At 39.4% G+C, this 25,896-nt stretch overlaps 4 protein-coding genes across 12 annotated transcripts in view; 1 reads left to right on the top strand and 3 right to left on the bottom strand.

The window, feature by feature from the left end:
• Positions 1 to 5,454, bottom strand: part of tulp4a (TUB like protein 4a) — a 43,192-nt gene extending 37,738 nt beyond the window's left edge. For 2 of the 8 annotated variants that reach the window (XM_080453279.1, XM_080453281.1), the window contains exons 1-3: positions 2,649 to 3,519; positions 1,650 to 1,771; positions 1,074 to 1,215 (exon numbers count right to left, since the gene is read on the bottom strand). In XM_080453279.1, the coding sequence (XP_080309405.1) occupies positions 1,074 to 1,215; positions 1,650 to 1,759 (252 nt within the window). In that variant the 5' untranslated portion in view covers positions 1,760 to 1,771; positions 2,649 to 3,519. Of the gene's footprint in view, positions 1 to 1,073; positions 1,228 to 1,649; positions 1,786 to 2,648; positions 3,521 to 5,298 lie in introns of those variants that run through there. The other 6 variants (XM_080453276.1, XM_080453275.1, XM_080453277.1 and 3 more) reach the window with 6 other exon arrangements.
• Positions 5,455 to 8,196: 2,742 nt separating this feature from the next.
• Positions 8,197 to 12,825, top strand: mrps10 (mitochondrial ribosomal protein S10). Its single transcript, XM_080453302.1, has 7 exons — positions 8,197 to 8,302; positions 8,515 to 8,567; positions 10,382 to 10,445; positions 11,557 to 11,696; positions 11,788 to 11,896; positions 12,255 to 12,344; positions 12,658 to 12,825. Exons 1-7 carry the CDS (start codon positions 8,231 to 8,233, stop codon positions 12,748 to 12,750), a joined length of 621 nt encoding a protein of 206 aa, XP_080309428.1. The 5' UTR covers positions 8,197 to 8,230; the 3' UTR covers positions 12,751 to 12,825.
• A 124-nt stretch (positions 12,826 to 12,949) lies between these two features.
• LOC308103363 (uncharacterized protein) lies at positions 12,950 to 22,619 on the bottom strand. Of its 2 annotated transcripts, none has more exons than XM_080453300.1 (6): positions 22,287 to 22,619; positions 19,952 to 20,037; positions 19,041 to 19,199; positions 18,520 to 18,666; positions 18,139 to 18,264; positions 12,950 to 14,558 (listed from the first exon to the last, which is right to left on the bottom strand). In XM_080453300.1, the coding sequence occupies exons 2-6, from the start codon at positions 20,035 to 20,037 to the stop codon at positions 14,444 to 14,446; spliced, it is 633 nt and encodes a 210-aa protein (XP_080309426.1). In that variant the 5' UTR covers positions 22,287 to 22,619; the 3' UTR covers positions 12,950 to 14,443. The 2 variants fall into 2 exon arrangements, with proteins under 2 accessions (XP_080309426.1, XP_080309427.1); XM_080453301.1 differs by lacking the exon at positions 12,950 to 14,558 and adding an exon at positions 16,390 to 17,532.
• A 1,817-nt stretch (positions 22,620 to 24,436) lies between these two features.
• Positions 24,437 to 25,492, bottom strand: msgn1 (mesogenin 1; the record flags this gene model as incomplete). Its single annotated transcript, XM_080452763.1, has 2 exons — positions 24,437 to 24,684; positions 25,183 to 25,492. The coding sequence occupies 2 exons, from the start codon at positions 25,490 to 25,492 to the stop codon at positions 24,437 to 24,439; spliced, it is 558 nt and encodes a 185-aa protein (XP_080308889.1).
• Between the last annotated feature and the right edge of the window lie 404 nt (positions 25,493 to 25,896).

Below are 25,896 nucleotides of genomic sequence, written 5' to 3'. Positions count from 1 at the left end.
TGGCGCAACCAAACATAGAAGTTGAAGACAGATCCGAGCCAAAGCTAGTTATATAATTGTGGTTATTGCCAATGACCACAAACACACACAGTGTGTGTGTGTGTGTGTGTGTGTGTGTGTGTGTGTGTGTGTGTGTGTGTGTGTGTGTGTGTGTGTGTGTGTATAGTATATATATATATTCACTACAAACAAATAATGTCACCACCGTCAATATGTCATTATCTATTCCCCTGATACTGAGCAAATTTACTATGGGAATCTAAAAAAATATTTAACACGTATAAAATACAAATAAAATAATAATCACTTACAGCACCCTTAAGAATTTAATTCACATGAGCTTAAAGGGATGGGCAAACCTTTTCCAACAAAAAGGGTACATAACTACATATATACTGGGGGGTAAGCTGGGTCTGTTCTACCCTACAGCACTATGAACAAAACAACAGGCATATCAGCATTTGGAGCCTATTCAAGTGGGCACAGTCCCACAACATATCTGCTGTGCTTCACTCCCTCTCTGCGGGGTTCCATCCACTCTCCAGTCAGCTGCCTTATGGAATGCTGACACAGCACCTTGGTCCATCTGACCCACAGTAATACATCCACTCACAGTAAAAACACAGGGGCTGTGTGTGTGAGCCTTGCTTATGGCCAGCACTGAATCCGCATAGCCTACATACTGTATGATAGCACAGTGGTTCTCAAACCTTTTAATTTCAAGGACCCCATAACTCTGAGAGTGTACAAATGGAACCAAATGGACCTGTAAGGATCCATTTGTTACCATTTGAACCCTGATGGTCCCTGGACCCCACTTTGAGAACCACCGTGACAGTGAACAGGCCTAAACATTACTCAGCAGATCTTTACAATCATAACATGATCTTGGAAGCACAGTAAACTTTGACAGCATCACAATGTCGTGTAACCTATAGGCTGCTACACAAAGCAAAGTATTTTAATTAAAGTAATTTACACTATATATTCATTCCGTTTCTGTCCTGTTGAGTCTACAGAAATAGGTCGTCTATCTATCTCTGACTTTTCCTTCCAAAAGAACCTTTGCTTACCTCACTGTTGTGTCCTCTGAGGTTAAAGTTGATCCTCTGCGGGGTGGTGCGGTCCCTCCTGCAGTGGCTGGATGTGAACGTAACCCCGACCACTCCTCTCCCATTCCCGGTGGCCAGCCAGCCCTCCTCGTAGTATCGCTTCCTGCACACAGGCCTGTCACAGTCACTATATAATCGCCTAATCGCAATTATTTGAGATAATCAACAAAAAAAATGCATAATCGTCTCCATGTTGGAAAATGTTTGTTCACTTAATGCATTTTCAAACATTTTCAAAAGAATAGCGATGTGACGCATTGTGAGCTTGACGCGACTATTTCCACTATTTGTAAACATGTTTTAAACTAAGAATAAAGTTATTAAATATGACAATCATTTCTTTGTATAGTTCAGTAATGTGTAATATATAGCCTCAGCCTGTGCGACGACATTCGTTTATGGAGCCTAAACACCAAGCAAATGTCCTTTTTAGGAATATGTCCCAATGTTCAATACCAAAAACACTATTAAGTTAGTTGATCTCAATTATTTGAGTGACAATTAAATCGTCAAGTAAAATCACCGCGGCAGCCCTACCTGCACACCGGCTTCTCCTTCTGGCTCTTGGGCACGCGGCCCTTCCACGACAGGCAGAGGATGTTGGAGTCACTGCAGAGGACCGGTCCATGTTCCACCGCCGCGAACATCCTCCCTGCCGCCTGGAAGTGTCGGCCTGTCACAATTATTACATAATCGCCTAATCACAATTATTTGAGATTATTGCAATTATTTGGGATAATATTCAAAATAGTTTCCACAACTTTTTTCTCTCTAATATTTTCCAAAAATAACAGGAATAGCAGATCTACAAGTTCGCAATGTGATTGATTGAATACTTTATTAGACAGAAATGCAAACAGCACGGGGTGCAGTCATACATTTGGGCTAAAAGGATGACACAAAAAAGTCCTGGGGACTTGTTTCCATTGTGTATTCAATTCATCAATGTAGCATAAAAGAATTACACCAAATTACAATATTATCAACAAATATAAAACACATGTATGTGTATGTGTATATATATATATGTGTGTGTGTGTGTGTGTGTGTGTGTGTGTGTGTGTGTGTGTGTGTGTGTGTGTGTGTGTGTGTGTGTGTGTGTGTGTGTGTGTGTGTGTGTGTGCAGAGTAGAAAGGAGGGTGTAGGCACGTTATGAGCTTGTAGATCTAATATTTCCACAAAAAAAATATATGAAGAAAGTATTTTTTTTGTATTTTCAAGTTATTTGTCATATCTGCCCTGTGCAATTATTGTTTGCAAAGCCTAAAAATCCTAACAGAATTTGTATTTGTATTCATAATGTTCCCAATATTCAATGCCAAAAACGCAATTAACAACTTAAACCCCAGTAACAGTATTGTGGGGAAAGCTTTCGCTGAAAATAGCAGATCGACAAGCTCACTATTTCACCCGAAAAATACACAAGTATTGATCCCTGAGGGACTCCGGTTAGCCTAGCCATATGGGGTTGTGGTTAAATCGTTAATTGTAATTATTTGTATGACAATTAGTCGTCAAGTAAAATGTCATGAGTACCTGAGAGAAGAGCGCCACTCTTTCTCCGACCAGGACCACAACTCTCCTTTATGAGCGCTTCTCCTCCCTGGCGGAGATGATGACCACACAGCGGCAACGGTGCATAGTAGCTCTAGACTTCAGATTGTCCCCTCGGACTGTCCGATTTACATAGACTTGTTTATCGATGCCGATCTAAAAAAAAAAGATATGCTCACGAAGCAACACAAAGTGATGCTTGCTTATAAGATTACTGGACCGCGAGTTAAAGATAATAATAATAATAACAATGTAGTCCACATTGCATAAAAAGGTGGGGGGGAAGGCACGCGTTCAAGTCATTGTGATGAGCTGCCGCCGTGATGATCAATGACAAGGCAACACATTACAGTAGAAGATAAACAGTCAGATCACCGAAGCACTTTGTCTCCGTGGTGCACCGTTACAGCCATGGAACAAAAACAAAGAGATCAAACCGAGTCTCATACACGTCGGAAAAAAACACTATAGACAAAAAATATCCGTGTCCACTTTTTAGATGTGTAAAGCAGCCACTGTAAGTCCGAAAACTCCCCAATGCTTCGAATTAAGTTGCGTATGATCCATTTGTTCCTGTAATGTGATTTTCTCCAGAGCAGAGCTGCCTGTGTGAGGAGGAGCAGGGACTCCTCGTCAGCTGTCAACCCACAGCAGCGCCGCTTCGCCCGGCAGCGTCATTACGTCAACCTGCTGGACGTCGGATGGGATCCCATGGAGGACTGATGATGGAGTCAATAACACACAACAAAACATGCCCTGTGAACAACCGCTGTCAAACAAACACATTATGTAGAATCAGCCTTGGATCAAGTCTATCATAGATGTATTTAATCGAGTCTCGACTTTTACTTTCGTATCTACGATAGTCTTGGCTAGCACCACCCAGTGCGTCCTGCACTTTCACGAGTAAAGCCCGTACATGTACAAAGAAAACAAATAAGGTGCTTACCCGGTTGTCCCAAAAGTTAACTCACGCTTCGGAGGCTTTGTGCACTGTATTAGTCCGTATTTTTCAACAAATAAGTGTATTAATTCCGACTGTGCCTGAACGCTATGTTTTCTCCCTCGTTTACTTCCTGTTTACATTGAGCGTAATTCCGGCTTTCACCGGGTGCGCACCGTCATTCCCATCCATTGAGGAATACAGGGAACTTCCAACATAATCCAACACAGACGGGATTAAAACACTTCTTTATTGAAACATACGGACCAATACATTGCAAAAAAGACTCCGAAGCGCGAGTTAACATTTGCGGCAACCGGGTAAGCACCTTATACATTTTATCTTTACCTGTACGGAGAAGTACGGGCTTTACTGGTGAAAGTGCAGGACGCACTGGGGGGGGGGGGTGCTACTGCTAGCCAATACTATCGTAGATACGAAAGTAAAAGTCAGACTCGATCAAATACATCTATGATAGTCTAGTAGGCTAATGTAGAATATAATGCAATTTATTGACTAAACAGCGTTGCATTGGCTGTTTAATCAAGGCTGAAGAGAGAGAGATTCCGGAGCGAGTGTCGTGAAAACGGGAGCAAGAAAGAGTGGGGGGTGGCAGAGGGGTTAAAAGGGGAGACTGAAATACATAAAGGCTACAGACAGATACAACACAAGGATGGAGATTGACAGACAAGATTAGACACAGACAGAGTCAGACAGAGGGATCAAAGACTGAAAGACAGACAGACATACATAAGTATGCAGACTGAAAGACATAGGCTACAGCCAGATACAAGGATGGAGATTGACAGACAAGATTAGAGACAGACAGAAGGATTAAAGACTGAAAGACAGACAGACATAAGGATGCAGATTGAGAGACAGACAGATGCATCGGCGAATGATCCCTAAAAGACCCGAGCAGTAAGTGTACGTCATTAGACAATAAGAGCCCTAGACACACTGGACTTATATCTCCAGCTGGTCGTAAACGTTAGTTATTATGTATCAGTGCAGTTACACGATCGCTCATAAACACAACATTTTAAATTAGATTAAGACGTCAACAGAGAAAACCTCAACATCTTTCCTAAAATAAAGACAATATAAAATACATCAGGTTATTGTTGCGCAGCGGATGGGGGGGGGCGATGCTGCTTCCACTGCCTGCAAAATGCAGTCTTCATTTAACTTACAGTTGAATCTAACACTGAGGATTTGTGTGCATTGACTATAGCCGAGGATCCAAATAAAAGCACCCATCACAACCATCATTGGCTACCTCTTATAGCCAAATAGCCGGGGGAGGAGGGTTAGACAACAACAACAACAACAAACAGTACAATCCTCAGTGTTTAGTTCATCCATCTGTATGGAACCAAATGGATTGTGGTTCCATTTGTACACCCTCACAGTTACATTGACTACCGTCAGTTAGCATTCTTTGTGAGTTGGCTAGCCCAGCTACAGCTGAGCTAGCCAACTCACAAAGAATGCTAACTGACTAGCAACTATTAGCTGAACCTGAACCACCACCATCATCATCATCATCACTGGCATTCAGCTAGCCTTCTCTCTCTCTCTCTCTCTCTCCCTCTCGCTCTCTCTCTGTCTGTGTGGCTAGCAGGTTAGCTTCAATGGATGTTGTTTGCTCTTTAAAAGAGGTTGCTGTTGATTTGTTTTAAAACATACATCATCTATAACACCAAGCGCGAGAGATCATCATGCGAGGCGTCAGAGTGTTGAGATGATGAGAGGCATGCGGTCAATAGAGAATAATCAATGGTCCACTGAAGAGAAGAGCTGCTGTCCTTACCTCGTCTGGTCTGTGTGTTCCTTCCTCTGCTCTGCTGCCACGGGACTTCTACTGTCTTTGGTGTTTCGCCCAGGAGGGCGTGGTTATATGCCTAGACCTAACCCTAAACCTCACAGAAAAGAATGACGCCTTAACCCAGTGGTTCCCAAACTTTTTTGGTCGTGACCCGAAAGAGAAGTGTGATATCTTCCCCGGGACCCAAACTAGTTTAAAATAGCCAATTTACAAGCTCACGACACATTGCTATTTGCCCATTGCTATTCATCAAAAATGTGGAATGCCCTACCAAAAGGAGTAAAGGAGTGTAAAACCCTACTCACTTTCAAAACTGCCCTAAAGATACACCTTCAGGAGGCTGCAATTCGAAAATGGCCCCTGTCTAAGTCTTAACCTACCCCTCCCTACCCCCCCCCCCCCCCCTCTTTCATTTTCCTCTTTTGTATATATATATATATTTTTTTTCTCTCGTCATACCAGTAACCTGAAAGCTGATTGTATGACATTCTGTATAGTAGTGTGTATATCTGCCTGCCTCTTATATTTCATCATGATTTGTGTGCATGGGGTCCTCATCTTAAACAAGCGTAATGCTTAATGAGGGTTTCCAGTTTAGTAGACCTTGTATTGTGAATTTGTACTTCCATGTACTGTTATGTACTGTCATGTACTATTCTCATGTCTTTCTAAATAAACTACATCAATCAATCAATCAATCAATCAATTGCACACATAGCTTGTAGATCTGCTATTTTCACTACTTCTAAAGCTATTTTTAAATGTATTTTTGAATGGAATTTAGTTTTTATGTGTGTGTGTGTGTGTGTGTGTGTGTGTGTGTGTGTGTGTGTGTGTGTGAACCACTGCCTTAACCTAACCTCAAAACCACGCCCACCTGGGGCGAAACACCTGGGAAAGAGAGAGTCCGCTGCTGCCACTGGAACTGGCAGGGCCCGACCCGACCACCCTGTCACGTGACTGGGTGACACATGATGATGATGGAGGGAGAAACCTGGAAACACTGTGATTTCTGATCTGTGCTTAATTTATTATAATGAGACAATAAGACAAAAATAGGATATATCATATATGTGCCGTAATATTTCTACCTTTTTGATGATTTAGTTGTTTTTATTTTAGGCAGTATAAACAGCTTAAATCAAGATACAAAAAAACTAAAAAAGAATAATGACACCCGACCCCCTCCTCCCAAACACAAACAAACATAGACACAACAAAACATAACACACACACACACACACACACACACACACACACACACACACACACACACACACACACACACACACACACACACACACACACACACACACTTCTTTCTTATTTAATTTTTGTATATAACTTAGTTTTTAGCTTTGCTTCCAAATTAAATGGGGAAAATTGATTCCGTTGTGGGCATGGACATGGTGCATGATGATTGATTCATTTTATTTGACAAATTAGTAATAATAATTAAAAATGATTCTCTGCCGAAAAGTGCAGTGGTTGCCATAAATAATAAAGGTTGACACAGTATAATTAATGACTCATCCACTAAGGCGTATTTCTTCCATTCATCCTTTGATGAGGATTATGCATGGCATTATCCACCTGGCTTCAACCACAGCTAAACTCTTATAACATGTTGTTGCCAGTGGTGTAAAGTAACCAAGTACATTTACTCAAGTTACTTAAGTACAATTTTGAGGTATTTTTTACATTACTGGAGTATTTCCAATTTTTAGTAACTCAGAGACAAATATTGTACTTTTACTCCACTAGAATTATTTGAAAATAAGACTTCTATACATGAAGATACCTAACATACGCTCTGACATCAGAGAACCTCTCCTGGAACCCCATATATGGAGCTAACCGAAACGTCCAGGACTGACATCATAGACCCATCTTTGGGCATAACTGACATCACCCGCTCCATATATGGATACATATGACTGACATCACCATAATGACACCAGCGCAGCAGCCAACAATATAAAAGGCAATGGAATGGAACTCCCAGGTTTGTTAGCCTGGGCACCATTCCTTTTCGGGTATATGATCCGGTCGTTAAAAAAATAAAAAGTGGCCGGATGGGCAGAACCGGAAACACGTCTCACCCCAAAATAGGTCCGATAATAAAATCGTTGATGCGGCATAGTTTCGCTTATTTTTTTTAATGTAAATGTGCGTGCACTATCCGGAGACTATTTAGCGTCTGTATTATCCCACGGGGAAATTCTATTCCATTTAAATAGGGATTGGGGAACCAAAACAAAGCGGCACCGCAAAACCGGATGGGCAGAATCCGGAAACAGGATTACTTTTTCCTTTTTTTTTTTCAGTAGGCGTGGCCTAGACCGGATCATATGGGTCTTTAGTAACAGACACCAGGCTTTCCTCCGAGGTGGAAAGACTGGTGATGCGAGGTTACAGGTTTGTAGACTCTGATTATTATTACAAAACATACGTTGCCCACTTCAGCCCTATTTTTAGCCATTTGAAAATAGCCATCTACAAGTAGATCTGCTATTTTCAAAAGATTTGTATACAATTTATACATTTGAAAACTTGTGAAATGGGACATTCTGCATAATGAGTGCTTTCTACTTTTGATACTACTTTAGGTTTTTCTACATTGCAGTATTGATATTTTTACTTAAGTAAAAAAATTGAGTACTTTTTCCACCACTGTACCGCCCATTTCGTGACGTCAGTGCAAGGGCTCAATAAGCCCTGGCAGTATATCATCCTGTCCACATGGCGGCAGCATTGACAAATCATCTCGCTGGTTCTTTTCTCTCAAACATCATGGCTGCCCCCATGTCTGTCAGTCGACAGATCTGCTCTTCATCAAGGATCTTTGCAGGAATCTCAATATTGGTAACGTTGTGGTATTATGTTTTTATTCTGCTCCTCACTGTCACATTAATGTGTTTTGCAGGACAAAGTTGCAAGTTAGGAATATTTAAATAAATAGCTCAATTGTGATTCTCCCAGTCTTAAGGGCCTCTGAGCCCTCAGACATTATTCTTATTCTAGTTCTAGTTTTGTTTTCAAAGTTTGTTAATGTGGCATTTGTTATTATTTTTTAGGGAACAAGAGGCCTGAGCAACTGTGGAGATCATCGGAGGTGTATAACCCGGCGGTAGGTGTTGTCTTATCCCAAGTCAAGTGTTATAAAATGAAGGCAGTATAATAATACTTAATACATTAATAACAATACTAACTAGAAGGTACTGTTCCTGAAGAAACAGTGTGGGATCGCTAAGAATGTTGCTGGTATTGAGTATTGATAGTGTTAATAGTGTTATAGGTTTGAAAGGTTTGAAAGGTTTGAAAGGTTTGAAGGGTTTGAAAGGTTCGAAAGGTTTAAGGTTTGAAAGGTTTGAAAGGTTTGAAAGGTTCGAAAGGTTTGAAAGGTTCTAAAGGTTTGAATGATTTGAATGATTTGAAAGGTTTGAATGGTTCTAAAGGTTTGAAAGGTTTGAAAGGTTCTAAAGGTTTGAAAGGTTTGAAAGGTTTGAAAGGTTCTAAAGGTTCTAAAGGTTCTAAAGGTTCTAAAGGTTCTAAAGGTTCTAAAGGTTTGATAGGTTCTAAAGGTTTGAAAGGTTGTAAAGGTTCTAAAAGTTCTAAAGGTTTGAAAGGTTCTAAAGGTTTGAAAGGTTTGAAAGGTGTGAAAGGTTTGAAAGGTTTGAAAGGTGTTAAAGTATTAGTGTTAAAAGTTTTGATAGTGTTGGCAGTGTTGAATAGTGTAAAATGTAGTTTTTTAGGGTAAACAGTGATAGCTAGGGTCTAATAGGCGGTTGCTAGGGTCTAATAGGCGGTTGCTAGGGTCTAATAGGTTGTTGCTAGGGTAAAACAGGTGGTTGCTAGGGCCTATTAAGCGGTTGCTAGGGTCTAATACGGGGTTGCTAGGGTCTAATATGCAGTTTATATGGTCTAATATGCGGTTGCTAGGGTGAAACTGGTGGTTGCTAGGGTAAAACGGTGGTTGCTAGGGTCTAATACACGGTTGCTAGGGCATAATAGGTGGTTGCTAGGCTCTAATATGGTGTTGTTAGGGTATAATAAGCAGTTGCTAGGCTCCACTGTGGCTAAATGGCATTTCTCCATTGAAATGAATGGGATTTTTTTAGCAGTAAAAAGTGAAATATCTCTAAAAGTACAAATTATTTCAAAAATTCTAATGGTAGCCAATATGTCCTAAGTAGGCTGAACGTTATAGAGTTGGAACGGAGTTTCTAGCTAAAATTATGAATTTCTCCATTGAAATGAATGGGAGTTTTTTAGAAGTAAAAAGTGAAATATCTCTAAAAGTACAAATGATTTCAAAAATTCAAATGGTAGCCGATATGTCCTAAGTAGGCCGAACGTTGTAGAGTTGGAATGGAGTTTGTAGCTAAAAGTATGAAGGACTAGTTAGCCGCCAAAAAACGGGCGGAAGATATAATAAATAGTGGCAATAACATTAGTGTGATCGCTTTAGCGATCCCACAATAAGTCTTACTAATATATTGCACGCACCTGCTGTTATATCCCACTGGTTCTCCAGTCAGTGAGGATTGCTGCTTTAGAAAGCAAGGAGTAGGCAAGCTTATCTCAAAATTGGTGTTATTATAAATCATTATTTAATATTTATGACTATTTTATTATGTTTTTCTTAAATTGTGACGATAATCCTAGTAAAATAGTTTTGAGATGGTTCCATCATTTAGACTGTGTTTTGGTACGGCGAAATATAGGCAATACTGTGTTTTAACCAATAACTGGTGCATTGTTATTGGTTAGTAGTGTGTTTTATGATTGGAATCAAGGCATCAACACTTTATTTATCCCCAAGAAGGCTACTTATGGGGAAAACCTCTATTAATGCAGTCCACTTCCTCAAGCACATTAGATTTACTTGTACTGAGAACTATTGACAGCTGATGTTATAAACTGTTATTTTCCTGGCTTTAGACCACAGCTCCTACTGGCACCAACTGCTTCCTTTCATTCTGGAATTGCATCTTGGTCGAGTGAGGTCAGTGAGGCATTGTTCTTTTCTCACCACAAGCTGTTTATATGACAACTTCAGATTCAAAACTGATGTCTTTTTGCACAATTGGAGGCAATTAAAGGTAGGGTAAGTGATATTTTTGGGTTAAAACAAAAAGTATTTTGTTAAAAGGTTAAAGCACTATATTCTGATAGTAATCATTGCTATAGAGTGTTTTTTCAGTAACAGGAGTCTCGCCGTCTCTCCAGCTCTTTAATAAACAGAAAATACATTTTCTGGTAGGTGTCAAAATCTCAGCCAATCAGGAGAAAGTACCCATTTTTTAGCTTAATTTTTATAGTGTTCCAGTTCAAATTTGTCCTGCTCATTCCTTAGTGTCACCACTTCCAATTTCACTTGTTTAATCTATATCCTGATTGAGTTCTCTATCCTGATTGGATAAAATTGGAAATGAAACTGAAACTGAAACGAAAATGCATTTTCTGTTTTATAAAGAGCTGGAGAGACATGGAGACTCCTTATATGGACAGGACACTCTATAGTAACGAGCACTATCAGAACATAGACCCATTTCGCAATTATTTGAATCATTGCAAATCACTTACCCTACCTTTAAGTATAATCACATGGTATTGAAAATGTAGTTTTAGCCTATAAGCTTACATTCATGTATTTATTAGTATATTTCTATCAGGGGCGTCAATTGGGTATGGCAAGGTAGGGTATGGCAGGTGCCATACCTTGGCTCCAAAAAAATAAATAATAATAATAATAGTAGCCTAATGCAGGTGTAAGACCATTGTGTTTGTATTGTGTTATAGGTATAATGCATAGTTTTCTATGCATTTGGGGTGTTTGACCCCTAATTTCTTTCCAACCTATCCTGGGGGAGGGGAAGGGACACCAGGATAGGTGTCCCTTATTTCAATCTCTGGGAGTTGGCAACCCGCCTTGCCATACCTTAGCTTTTGCTGAACTGACGCCACTGATTTCTATACAGGACACACTGGAGGCATGTGTACACTATACTCACTGTGCTTTTGAATAGTTATTCCACAGCAGCAGTAGCCTCGGAAACCCATGCCTTTTTAGTTTCTCATCAAGGACTTTGTTTGATTTTTTTTATCTTTCTCAGATTACAGTTACAGAAGAGCCGGACACTCTGTTCCAAAAAGTGTCTGTGTTGGTCAAGGGTCATGACAGGGCTGTCTTGGACAGCTACGAGTTCTTTGCTACTCTGGCAGCCAAGGAGCTTGGTATTACACTGAGCAAAGTGTGAGTCTCAAGGGAAAAAATCGTAAAAAATAACAGCAATATTAATTCATCATGACATGTCCTATTTTAAATTGTATTTTTTTTACCTTAGTTTTGAACCTCCCAAGGACATTGAGAGGTTTACACTTTTGAAGTCCGTCCACATTTTCAGTAAACATAGGGTCCAGTATGAGATGAGGACACATTTCCGGTGCATCGAGGTAAGGATCTTGAACTTATGCCTTATTTATACTTGGTTGCATTCCGTGTCTCGCACCAAAAATAGCAGATCTATAAGCTCACCACACGTTTCAGCATTGTAAGCTTGTATCTTCGATGCAAAAGTAAAACAGGGCTGTAAGTCCACTGTGCATTCACTTCATTTGTGTTATGGATTCATTATGTTTAACGACATAACCAAAACCCATTTAGGTTCATTTGGGAATTTTGCTTTGGCAACACACACACACACTCACTCACTCGATGTGTATGCGTGTTGATCTGAAGATGGTTCCCATGAATACTGATTAATTATGAGACTCAATGTAATTTACTGTACTGTACCTCTCCTCTCTCTAGCTGTCTCACATGACAGGCTCCACAACACAAGTTTACCTTGAATACATCCAGAGGAATCTACCAGAAGGTGTTGCCATGGAGGTCTCGAAGGTGAGCCTCTATGAATTAGCTCTACACCAGAAAGACACTCCAGAGAGTGCCTTTACAATCGGAATCTGTTTTAAACCTTCTTTTTTTCACATTAATACCACTGTTCTCACAACTGACAACTGAAATGACTCAACATTCCAATGTTATACTGTTTGCATCATTCTTTGTACAGTACACAGTCAAATGCTTTGCTATTTTCTTTTTTTTTCACTCATAAGAGTCCATGACTCCAAATTAAATGAACACTTAGGATTTTACAGTACTTTGTATCTTAATATTTTGACGACGCCAGCATTATTGTCAATGTTTTCAGACGGCTATGGAGAAGATTCCTGAACACATTCTGGAACCCATGTGGAAGGACCAGCCCACTGACAAGAACTCCAGTCAATCAGAACAGTCATGAACAGCTGCATTTTAATTACCTCTGCAGCAAACGTGTGTGTTGGGGAGAGGCCTCAATAAATAATTTTTAAATGTTTCTATTGTAGTTTGTTATAGCAACATTGCTACATACATTTTTGGATTCTGGACTTGATTACTCTGAATGTAGAAAAAAAGGACCAGCACACAATAATGATTATAACTTTTTGTTTATTGAATAATCTGGATACTAACTATAGGTAAAAGCAAAGTGGTTTCACCCTGTAAGAAATTAATACAGTACTTGTCAGATGGTAAATGCAGGTGAAGGTAATGGGCAATCATGAGTGTGTTTCATTTAGATGTTATGTACACTTGTGGATATATGGTAAAGGATAATAATTGCTTAATTATACCACGCAGTCCAACTAAATGGAAGTAGATGCATTGATGTTCCTCCACTCATTTATTCAGGTTGTTCCTTTAATTTGTCACCCATCTGTATATAAAGAATAGAGCACCTGCTTTCCATCCCTCTCTCCTGGATCAAAGTGTGTTCTTCTCCTACTGCATTACTCTATTATACCAGACTGAGTCATATACACAGGGATTCGCTCCGATGCTTCAAACACTGAAAAGCATTATAGCTAAATAACCTGGGATGCAACTCAAATTGTTTCCCCACAAAAATAAATGCCTGATAGATGTTTGCCGCTTCCTCACTGTATTTAAACAGTAATAACTGATTTTCAGAGTTTTTGGAAACTGACATGTAATACAATTAAGTCGAAATTAGGTTAATCCTGGTTGACCGGTCTTCCTTTCCAGTTGAGCTGTCATTTATTTGGCTCTTATTAAGCCGTAAGCCCTCATACTTTCACATTATCAGCAGAAATATATTTGGCCTGGTGTGATTTTATTGTCTTATCAATTGATTCAGACTGATTCACAAGATGAAAATCACTGGCATATTTGACTATAAACAAGAGACAGTTTAACATTATAAAGGGTTGAAAATGGGCTTGGTGGCTAGGCTAAGCTTATGTTCAATATGAAAGCAAAGCGAAATGTGTGGACTCAACCAAAATCTGGCATTTGAATTTTTCATGTTACTAAGTAACGCAATATTGCTAAATGAATTAAATCCTCGAATCGCTGTGTAAAATCTTATTGGTAGATAGAGCTGTTGCCTGCATGACTGCAGTTGTACCAATAATTATGAATGTAAACGTATGCATCTGAAGTGAAGCATTTGTCTTTTTGTTTTAATGAAAGCAAAACGCTAGCACGTCTCTACAGCATAACCCCTAGTACTATTGATATGCAGTTAAAGACTATAACAATTCGAATTATAATTGTTTAAGACAATTGTCCACACTGAATGGTCCATTATAAACATGTGCGTTTGTACTGCCAGCAGTGTGACCCACAGAACTGAATTATAAATACAATGCAACATCACAAAATTGCATGGGGGAGGAGCTTGTACTGATAGTTAAGAGATTCTTAATGTGTTTTTTCATATGAAAATCCTGACAAACCCTTGAATGGGGCAATTCATGTCCTTCCAAAGAATAAATACATAGTGTTTTCTTTTAATCAAGCTAATACTAATTTGATCTCACCTGATTCCATGTGTCTTATGTTTCAGTGGTTTTCTCTGCTTCCATCCTGAAAAAGAGAATCTCCAGGCAACAGAGAGGGAGGGATATGGGGATTCAGACACAAGATGAAGCTCACCTTTTATTGAGTGAAGAGCTGGATCTCAGCTGTGGTGTCACTTTTGAAGGAGGGAGAGATATGGGAGCCTGGGTCCTTTGGCCTGGTAGGATTACTGTACTGTGTGCCCCCCTTCAGGAGACAACAACAGTCAGTCTGTTAACAATCAGCCACAGGGAGCAACAGAAGGGACGGCAAAGATTGAAAGGGTAGCAGAGAAATACAATAAAAGTTCTAAAGAGGAAAAAGGCAGACAGAGGAAGGGAAAGGTGTAACACCCTGAGATGGACAGGTCCCTGTGAACCCCTGATGTTGATGTTCTACAGCCATGTTTGAATAACTTGCAGTCTCTGAGTGGCTTGGTGGTTAAACTCAGTCCCATCCAGAGATAATGACGTGTTCTTGTTTGTGTCAGTGGTACCATACTCATCGTTCTGTTGGGATTTTATTAAATGCCTTGGATTAATAGGCAATGCATGAATTGGCTTTGTTTATGTTTTCAAAGACTTGCAGAACTTAGGAAGAGATAAACTATTTTGAAAATGATATAATCCATTATATGTCAAAGCACATAGGATACAAGAAGCATTCCTACTGTAGTAAAAACAAAAAAATATTTAATCAAAAATCAAACTTTAATTAGTAATCATGCTATTCTATGTAAAGTACAGAGAATTCATGCAAACAAAGCATGAAAGACTAAAAGTTTGGGGGAAGAATTTTGGGGCCACTGCCCAAAATAGTTTTTCAGATTTGCTAAACGTTCTTGACCTGGTTTGAAATATAGCAAAAAATGCTGACATAAGACTCTCCTTTAATAGTTTAACATACAGGTCATATCAGAGTGTTCTTTGTTGGTGTTCCTTTGGTGTTCCTATTTTCTGTTTATTTAGGGTCAGATGAATATCTTAAGGCTCACAAGGTGACCACTACAATAACCACAGAACATCTAAGGAACTTCAATGACAAGACGGATTCTGTGACAACCGTCCTCAACAATATGTAAAACTATTTCACAGTACCAAGACCATGTCTTTAACAGTAACAGAAAGTGGGAATGCCCTTACACTGTTATGGTATGAGGCATTTTAAGTGTCTTGTGACATTTTGACATTAGGCTCTTTCTTTGCCAGTAAACAATATCAATAAGCAGACATTTGGCTACAGCGTGTTTCGTTAAGATATCCAAAATATTTTTTATGATACACAGTTCAGGGGCAATTCTTTTTTCTTTCTTTTTTTTAACTCAATACACCTCTGTAGGCCCACTACTACAGAACAAGAGCTTGATTATAAATTTAGGGCAGGATGTGTTAAAATCGTCGGCCACCAGGGGGCCCTGGCCACCTCTTTGTTGGTGTTCCTTTGGGGAAGATGCTCTCCTTTTAAACATGCTACCACTGGGATTTGAGCTGTAAGATATATAATTCTGTGAAAAAGCATTTCAGTGCTTTCAAGCGGAATGGTTGCATGTCCTCCAGTTAAACAATGCTTTGTATGTGGTTATGTGGTAGTATCCCTTCTTTGAGTGAGATTCCTTTTCAGAAGAAACAATACTGTTTTACTAAATGTAACCATTTCCAAGACCTTTCTGGTCTGCAGTGATAACACATTTCAGCCCTCAGCAATTATGTATCTATAATGATAAGTCTATCATTCAGCATACAGTCCATTTTATTATCATTTAATATTTCCCATAAGAGCTCTTGGTCCTCCAAACTAGCTATAGCAAAAAAATGTTTTAAATATTAATACTCAGGATGTTTGCAGCAGTTTCGCAATGGTATTGCAATTAAATGTTCAGTTTGTTTAAAATATCATAATAACGTATACAACAAAATCAGACCACTGAGTAGTTGTATAATATTTGGATGTCATCCATTCTTTGATAAATTGCAGATATGTTGCAAACTTGTAATGGCAACTGTCAGACTTGACTGTGAATGAACAATAAAAAGAGAAGTTGAGTTTATTTTTACTTTTATTATTTGTTTCTTCATGACTACGGCATACCTCTTGAAAGGGTTCAAAAAACACATTCACAAATTCACAAAGGTTATGTTAATTACAGTAAATAAAGAGTATATAATAACACTTCAAAAAACTAGGTACAGTAAATAATTCCTTATACTTAAGTGAAGCAAATATGGAGTTTGCTTTCATGTATAAATGCTTGTAGATATATCATTTCAGTATAGTGTCCATTCAAAATGTTGTCTTTGACCCATTAACGATATAGATTGCTGAACACAAACATGAATCTCCCAAACAGCAATACTCATGACTTAAACTAGCTGCACATTAATGATATGAGATATAATATTAAATAATAATCATGTATACTTGACATGTAACTGTGTTATCACCTGAAAATAGTGCATCTAAAATAGCATTTTTTGAGATGCTGTACTGCCTGGTGAGGTTATAATACAAAACTATCTCCACGTAACAAAAGAAACATTAGGGAGGTCCAAGGTGTAAAAACTAGTCAATACTGGTGTTTTGAGGGCTGTTGTGCACTCTGGTCTCTCTTTATCTTTCACTTTTATTCTCTCACTCTCACAAACATTTGTCACCCCATTTTCTGTTTATTTAGGGTCAGATGAATATCTTAAGGCTCACAAGGTGACCACTACAATAACCACAGAACATCTAAGGAACTTCAATGACAAGACGGATTCTGTGACAACCGTCCTCAACAATATGTAAAACTATTTCACAGTACCAAGACCATGTCTTTAACAGTAACAGAAAGTGGGAATGCCCTTACACTGTTATGGTATGAGGCATTTTAAGTGTCTTGTGACATTTTGACATTAGGCTCTTTCTTTGCCAGTAAACAATATCAATAAGCAGACATTTGGCTACAGAGTGTTTTGTTAAGATATCCAAAATATTTTTTATGATACACAGTTCAGGGGCAATTCTTTTTTCTTTCTTTTTTTAACTCAATACACCTCTGTAGGCCCACTACTACAGAACAAGCGCTTGATTATAAATTTAGGGCAGGATGTGTTAAAATCGTCGGCCACCAGGGGGCCCTGGCCACCTCTGGCCTCTGCCATGTGGGGGTGGATGCGGAGGAGAGACTGGTCCATTGTGGTAGCTGTGTAAAAGGATAAAATCACACATTGGATTCTTGGCTTTAGGCCAATATGGGGCACACTCTGATAAGAGCGGCAAGCCCTGATCTTTTATTCTGAAGGATACTCTCACGTCTATAGCTACAATGTGCCTTTGAGAGGCAGGATAAACTCAATATGTATTTTTTTCTATATTGTTCCATGCACTATTTAAAAGTCTGGTTGTGAATACCTGAGCAGGATGTATTGCTTTAATTTACCAAATGCATTAATGAACTTTTATTAAATACTAATAGGATTAACTTTACAACTGGGGCAAAACGGTATGTTTAATTTGTACTTGTTTATTATTATCTTAGAGGAGGAATAAATTAGAAAATTTGGAGGCAAGTTATCATGAAGGAAATCAAGTTGAACATTTGACACCAAGGATGTAGAAAAAAGGGAGGGAAAGAAGTGGATGGCATTTGAGTTACAAGACCGAAATTGAGCTGCAAGCAAGGGCTCACTTGCCAACCTGCTAGATTTAAATTGATGGAGGCAGTCTAACAGTGTGCACGTCAGGAAATAGTGAAGAGAAGTATGACCTACCTAAATAGCTAATAGTGCAAATAATGTAGCAATCTTACCCTCTTGGGCCTCTGGGGTGGAAGTGGCGTGGGGGCCCAGGGGGTGGCATACCTCGCCCTCTTGGGTGTGGGGGGCGCCCCCTGAAACCAGGGTGGCCAAGAGGAAGAGGTGGAGGGGGGCCACGCCTGCAGGGGGAGAGGTGAGGTGCAGTATTTCAGTGATACTTAAAGACACAGAGATTGCATTTTAAGACAAGCTCATCGTCAAGGAATATTCCCCACACTTTTCATCAAGACCCTTAGACTATGTTGTAAGTCGCAGAAGTGACCATACATCCATGTTCCCTTTCCCCTCTCCATCAAGTGGTCTTGACTTTTACCAGGCCACAGTTGTACAACAAAAATGTAATAAAAAAAGCTCAGGCTGAAGGGAGCCGTCACCTGTGCATGGGTGGGAAAGGTGGACCTCTAAGATGCATGGGTAACGGTGGAGGGGGCGGCGGGCCCATGCCCATCATGGGTCCACCCCTACCTTCTCGATGGCCTCTAAAGTCTGGATGATATGGCCGCATCCTGCCCATCCCTCGCCTGCAATGGAAAGCCAGGAATCACATGTGGGAGAATGGGTTATCCTATCATCAATGAGTTGTTTAAATCCATGGATAACCAGGAGTAACGTTACATGGTAAAAGCATTGAAACTGTGTTTTCTTGCACGAATACTATTCGTATAGTTGTCATTTACGTGCTCTTTACAATGGTTTGACAAAAATGAAAGAACAAAACATTTATCCTGACCTGTATTCCATTTCCTCTCACCAAGTCTATCTAATTTGACCATATCGTGTTAGTGTTTACATTGTACTAGAAAGTGCCATAACCATGAGACAAAAAAATGTAAGTTAACAAAATGTTCTAAACATAACATTTGATAAGACATGTTAACCAGCTCCCGTAAAGTACCTCATAGGCACAAGGCCGTTTGTGACAGCGTCCCTCCCTCTACCCCTTCCACGTAGAGGTGGGCCAAACCCTTTCATCATCATCATGCCCCGTCCACCACGCATGCTTCCTCGGCCCATCCGACCCCCTTGGCCACGAGGCTTAAAGCCACCACGTCCCCTGAAGAGATGGTGCAATAAAAAACAAACAAGCAATTACAAATAGAATTTGGAACCTGCATTATCGCGCTTCTACCATAGCCACTAGTCCATATTACTGTTGTTATAACATTTTATCATGTCCTCCTCCATCCTTTATTTGCCCTGGGTGAGGGGAGTGATAAAAGGGTGATATCAGCCCAAGGTCTGATAACTCCCTCCTCACACACAGCTCCCACATTTTTCGTCCTTGGAGGCCCCCATTCTTACATCTGATAAAATTGTGACACCCCATATGTGTGCACACGCACAAGCTCTTGTTTTTCAGACATGGTAACCAACCACTTGAGCTTAATGTAATGCGACATGTTGTAAACTTGTAGATCTGCTATTTATGATTTATGACTGCATACTAAAAAACAATGCTATTAGTATGCTTCACAATGATGTTACATGTGGCAATTAGCCTATTGAGTTTGTGCAACATGTTCAACATTTTGGTCCCCCTGTGATCTTAGCTGGACCCCAGGTTGGGAAACACTGCACTATAGGAAATCCCAGTGAGACTACCATTTAATTTGCCAGCGCAGTGCCTCGCTGACAGTTATGTTAATCAAAAGCAATTTTCTCATTGTCTTGATGAATAAATAGAGCTATGATAAACAACTTATCGCCCCGGTATCCATTTTTGCCCTTGGTATCTAACCTTGGGCAAAGACAAATGCCCGGGTGAAAGTCTGTATGGATTGTATCTAATGTCAGCAAATGACCAACCGAGCTTTGTTTCCTACTGGTTCCTCAGATGCAGCCTTCGATGTTTCGATGGTTTCTGGTACTTGCTCTTCTGTGTCTGCATCCATCTGGAAGAGATCACAAGTCAACTAATAATACATGATTTGATTGCCATGTTAACAATATGAAAATCAAGATTGATGTTGCAAAGTGCTGTATTTCTACTCTAATACAGTGTAATATGTGTATTTTTAGCTGTATTGTTTCTAATCTGTCCTGAGTCTCTTCACAAGGCCTTTACCACATTCAAATGAAGGGAAAAAACCCAAACCATGTGTGTAGGAAACTCATACAGCCCATGTTCAAATAATGTTTATATTTGGGTGTGCACACCGCACTTTAACCACCAGTATTCACACCATCCCACAAACCTGCCTTGTTTTTGTTTTGTAATTTTATTTTGTGTGGTATGAAGCTTTTCCTGTGTAGTATGATGTTTTCATGTGTGTTCCGTATGTAGTATTTTTGTGTTAGCATCTTGGTCTATGAGGAACATTTTGTTCAGCCTGGAGGAGGATAAATGACAATGAACTGACTTGAACTTGATAGGAATCACAGAAATATCTTTAAGCCTATATCATGGTAGTACCATCGGTTCTGGTCCAGAAAGTGTACTTTGGATCCTCCACCACACTTTCACTTTTTTCACTTCTCTCTTAAATTTAACAATGGTATAAAAGACAGCAATGTTCTCTCACTATTTACCGTAAATCAAAGTACACACACTTCACAGACTAGGTTTATTGTTAAACTACATAATATGGTGTTGTTGTTTTCTACAATGGTAGAGAAAGCTCACTCAACAGATATTTGAAACATGAAACATTGCATTATAGCAATGCATTTGCATACATCACAGGCAGTATCATGTCTATAGTTAGGCTTTAAGACTGGGCATACCTTCCATAAGGCCATCTAAGCCAGTGACAGCTTTGAGACTGCAGCAGTCCAAAGCTGATAGTGGGGAGATTATTAATAGTCTGCATGCCAGTCAATACTATAAAATCTAACACCTGCAACACTGCTAAAATGGAACAGGGGAACACAAGGACTAACTGCATCCAATACAAATAGTTTTTTGTTTTAGATGGAATTCTACTGGGTAATGTAGCCTACATTCTTAGCATAATACTTTATTCTGTGTAAAATAGCATGTCACTTTGTTTAAAGAGCCATACCTTAATTACTGTAATTGTTTATTATTAGCCTATAATTATTATGACTAATACCGTGATAATTTCAGGGGGGAAACAGAATGAGTGACAAACACATACATACTGTACAGACTTATCTAGGGCACTGACTGTCTCAACATGCTCATTCTGACATGCATTTGGTAATGACTTAGAATTTGCCTCAAGGACAGGCGTCCTCCATTGAAGAATGTGTAGTGTAGATAACCTCTGTATTATAGGTTGTCAAAGACGTTAAATTATAAATAATAAAAACAAATGTTTTTAGATTAGTTTATTAATTTCGGCCTTTAGGAATATGATGTGGAATGCACTTAACCTCGTTTAAACATACCTAACTAAAATACAGCTATACTGTATCTTTGTAACAAGCAAGAAAACAGTGAGATTGAGATCATATTCCCCCAAATGACTCCAAAATTGTCATGGCAAAGCACTTTTTGGGGACTATATGAATATTCCCCAAGGAAAAGCTCATTGATAAGCCTATTTTGAGCTATGAGGGTGACATTCTAACCTTTATTCGTGTGGGTATCTATTCTATTAGGCTTGGATTGAATACACAGGACAGGACCCCAATGGAAACAAGCCATGGTGCTTTCTTGGGTTCAATCCTTTTAGCATTGTATTATTTGTATTAAACTGTACTTTCTGTACTTTTTTTGCAAACTGTTAATAAAGTATTCAATCAATCAATCAATCAATCAATCAATCAATCAAAGATCAAGACTATCATAGATGTATTCTATCAAGTCTGACTTTTACTTTCGTATCTACTAAAGTAAAAGTCAGACTCGATAAAATACATGATAGTCTTGATTGAAGGCTATATCTATCACAATGTGAGCTTATGGTAGTAGGCTAAAAGCATCTTACTCAACTACAATGCAATCGCCTTTTAGGCCTGCAAAAAAAATCACATCTTTCCATTGCGAGGTCAATATCAAAATCGGTCACTGCAAGATATGAACAAGATCACCGTGTTACGAGAAAAGAAAAAGAGAAAACAAGTCTAGCACATTTATAGGCCTCAGAAGTGTCTAAAATCTGTTGATCTTAGACAAGGGGCGTTTCTGTGATGTACAATGCTTTGCTGTGAAATGTGCAATGTATTTCTTACTTACATTCGTGGCGGATTCAAGGTAGATCCAGAAAAAAAATACTCTACAGAGCTACTCTGTGATAATAAATAAAAAAAATCTTAGATTTTTTTATTTTTTTATTTTTTTATGTACAAAATAGTCTTCTCTTAGCTCCCAGTGCCTCCCACGCTTTGAAATGGCGGCTTCTGTAGCTCCACTCCATCCAGGGTTGGGATGTCTTCGTGAGGAATACGTTATACCACTGTTGCCAGATGCTGCGAGAGAAATAAGCAACCAGGTCTAGGAAAACAAGCCCAAAAGAAGCAACTAGGCCACATGAGCACTTTAAACGAAGACAGGTGGGCACTAGGGACATCTGCGCACCATATTTTTGGTACGGCTGGACATCTAGAGAGGTGGGCACCAGGACAGCTAGGCCCCAAAAACATCTGGGCACTAGAGACATGTGGGCACCTAGATGGAGATATCTGGGCACCTGGACGAGTGGGCACCTGAATTAGTTCAGCATTTATTTTTGTTCAGTTCATTTCCCCCCTCTATTTTAACAGTAGGCAACTCTTTTTTTCTGTCATTTTATAGTGTACTGTTTAGTAGCTATATTTTCTCTATCTTAACATTGATCATTTTACCATTTTTTGGTATCCTTAATTCGTTTTGGCATTATACCATTTTCCAATTTGTTCTATTTTTTAACAGTACTTCTATTTTGGCAAATACACTCTTATATTGTACTTTGAAACGCTGTGTGTGTACTTAATCCTCAGTACTATTTTGGAAAATAAACTATTACATTGTACTTTTGAGTGACCTCGTTCTGTGTTGTGTTTGGGGGTTTAAAGAACAGTGGGTTGAATGTCACTTACCAAGCATGTGATGCGATGTAAAGTTGAAAAAGTTGAAAAACACTTTGGACGCAAATCCTAATTCAGATGCCCACTCGTCCAGGTGCCCACCCACATGTCCCTAGTGCCCAGATGGTTTTGGTGCCCAGTTGTCCCTAGTGCCCAGGTGGTTTGGTGCCCACCTGTCCTGTTACCCTTATACCCTATCGGATATCTGAAAATAGCCGATCTACAAGCTTACATCGGTGAGCTCACATCGGTGAGCTTGTCTGTGAGCTTGTAGATCTGTTACTTTAAAAAAATCTTGAAAAAAAGTGAAACATTTTGAATATTTTTTAACATTTCAACGCAAATCTGACCAAATATTTTCAGATGGGGGTCCGTGGACAAACAGGCTACCTATTCATTTGGGGGTCCTTGATTTTAACATGTTTGAGAACCAGTGGTTTAAGCAACTTTAGGAAACAAGCCCAAATAAGCAACTACACTTCGGAAACAAGCCCAAAAAAAAAACGCAACCCGCAACCACCAATATTTACAACTGACTTCACAGAAAAACAAGCCCTAAATCGCTTATAATAAGCGGACATGGCAACCCTGCATCGTACCACAGAGTCCCGCCTATGAGGAAAACACTGGAATTTGATTGGCTGCTTATTTCTCTCACTGTATTCCCATTCGTGGGGTATAAATTGACATGCTTACCCATTTTACGTGGCTGCTAAAGTGGTTCATTGATATAAAGCCCCAAGTTCAAATCATTTCATAAAGATAAATATTGGCAACAATCAGAATCTGAAATATTGGTCACAGAGTTGACAATATAAAATACGGCCGATCATGAGTCAAATAAGATTTAATTATCAGTTCACACACAATTTGATTTCCCTCTATGACTAAATACAAAGTCTCCGACATACGCAATTCATAATGAAAAAGACAGTCCCATAATATACAAAACGATTGTCAAGTGCCCACTGTAGAATATTTACACTGAGGGGCAAATATAAGAAAAACATAATAACAACATAACACAAATATAATATTAACCTTGAACCACTTAAATCCCAGAATCGGTATTGTGGGGAAAGCTTTCGCTGAAAACAGCAGATCGACAAGCTCACAAGTTCACAACCATCCATTGTGAGCTAAGCTTGTTGACCTGCTATTTTCAGCGAAAGCTTTCCCCACAATAACAGAAAACCCCCCGAGGGACTCGAGTTACGCTACTACCCATTGTGGGATTTAAGTGGTTAAACAAACGATAATCACACCAAATGCCGAGTGTCGGCTTATTATGCGTAGAGCGTGCGGTCAGATTTGCACACATTACGCGCGGTCTAGAATGTCCGAAAGTGTGTTGATGTAGTCGATGGTGTATTTGAGGGTCTGTATTTTGGTCAGAGGTTGTCCCTTCTTGCTGTAGTGCGGCGGCAGGTAGTCTCGGAGCTCGTGCAGGGCCTCTGCCAGGCTCCTCATCCTCATCTTCTCCCTCTCGCTGGCCTTCACGCGCGTCTTGATCGACATCTTTTGTTGTTTGGCCTGCTGACTCTGATGGTGATGTCTTCTTGCCAGGGCTGTCACGATTACACACAAATTTAAGTAATTTGTCACACAAATAATTGCGATTTAATAACGATGTGATTGTGTTTTTTTGGCATTGAACATTGGAACATGTTCTTCTTTGCCTTTTAGGCTTCACAATAAAAAAAATGCACAGGGCAAATAACTTCAATATAGGCTACAAAGAAATTACTGACATATTTAATAATGTTATAGCCTACTTTCAATTTAATTTAAATAGCAGAAATAGAAGAAGCTTACAAAAAAATAAAATAAAAAATAAAATAAAATAAAAGAAATTACTGACATATTTAATAAAATATGTCAAAAAAATGTTTTTTTTTTGCAGATCTACAAGCTTACAACACGTCTCGAAGTGACTGCTATTTCTGCTATTTCAAAAAAAATAAGAATTTTTTTTCTACATGGAAACGAGACAATTGTGACGAGTTTGCAAACAAATAATTGCATTAGGCGATTATGTAATAATAATTAAGTGTATGCAGGCCTACCTCTTGCTGCACGAAGAGCCGCTGCACTGTGATGTCCGCCCGGGAAACCGAAGGAGAAATCCAAGGCATTCTGATGAAGCCCACACGAGTTGCTGGAGGAGGTCGTCTCGGGTGAAGAGCACATCGAGTCGAAGGAGGACTGTGATGGTGAGTTGGAGTGAAGTGAATCCTGTTCATGATCTCCAAACGCACTGGGCTCAAGTGAATCCTGATCGTCTCCTCCGATTCCGAACACACTGGACTGGGTTTTCCAGTCCCATTCCGCCAATATTTTGGCTGAAGCGGAATCAACATCTATGGCACAATCCATGTTAGAAATAATAATTTAAAAAAATATATTTTCCCCCTTTTCTTTTGCCTATGGGTTCCAAGATTGTATTAGAAATAATCCTGTCAGGTTTTCATGCAGAAAAGGACGGTATTCGGGTGGATGAGGACGGTATTCGGGGTGGATAACAGCTAATTCTGATCCACGGACTGATCGCCCGTCCGTTTTTATAAGGAAGGAGATCTCCGGGCAGTTTATGAGTTCACAGCTTGGGCGAAATTAAAGTTCAAAGAAAACACCAAGTGCCAAAATGTGACCTTCTAGAAGGACGTCGTTCCTTGTTGTCACCGCGGTGCGAATAAGGTCAAATAGACTGATAATGTGTAATAGGAAAGAAAAATAATTAGATTGTCTTCTAGTGTGAAATGGGTCTTTAAGACGGCATG

This window comes from Gymnoscopelus braueri (assembly GCF_963280865.1).
Source record: "Gymnoscopelus braueri genome assembly, chromosome: 16".
NCBI lineage: Eukaryota > Metazoa > Chordata > Actinopteri > Myctophiformes > Myctophidae > Gymnoscopelus > Gymnoscopelus braueri.
The sequence above is the reverse complement of the archived record's forward strand: the minus strand, read 5'-3'. Positions and strand labels throughout refer to the sequence as shown.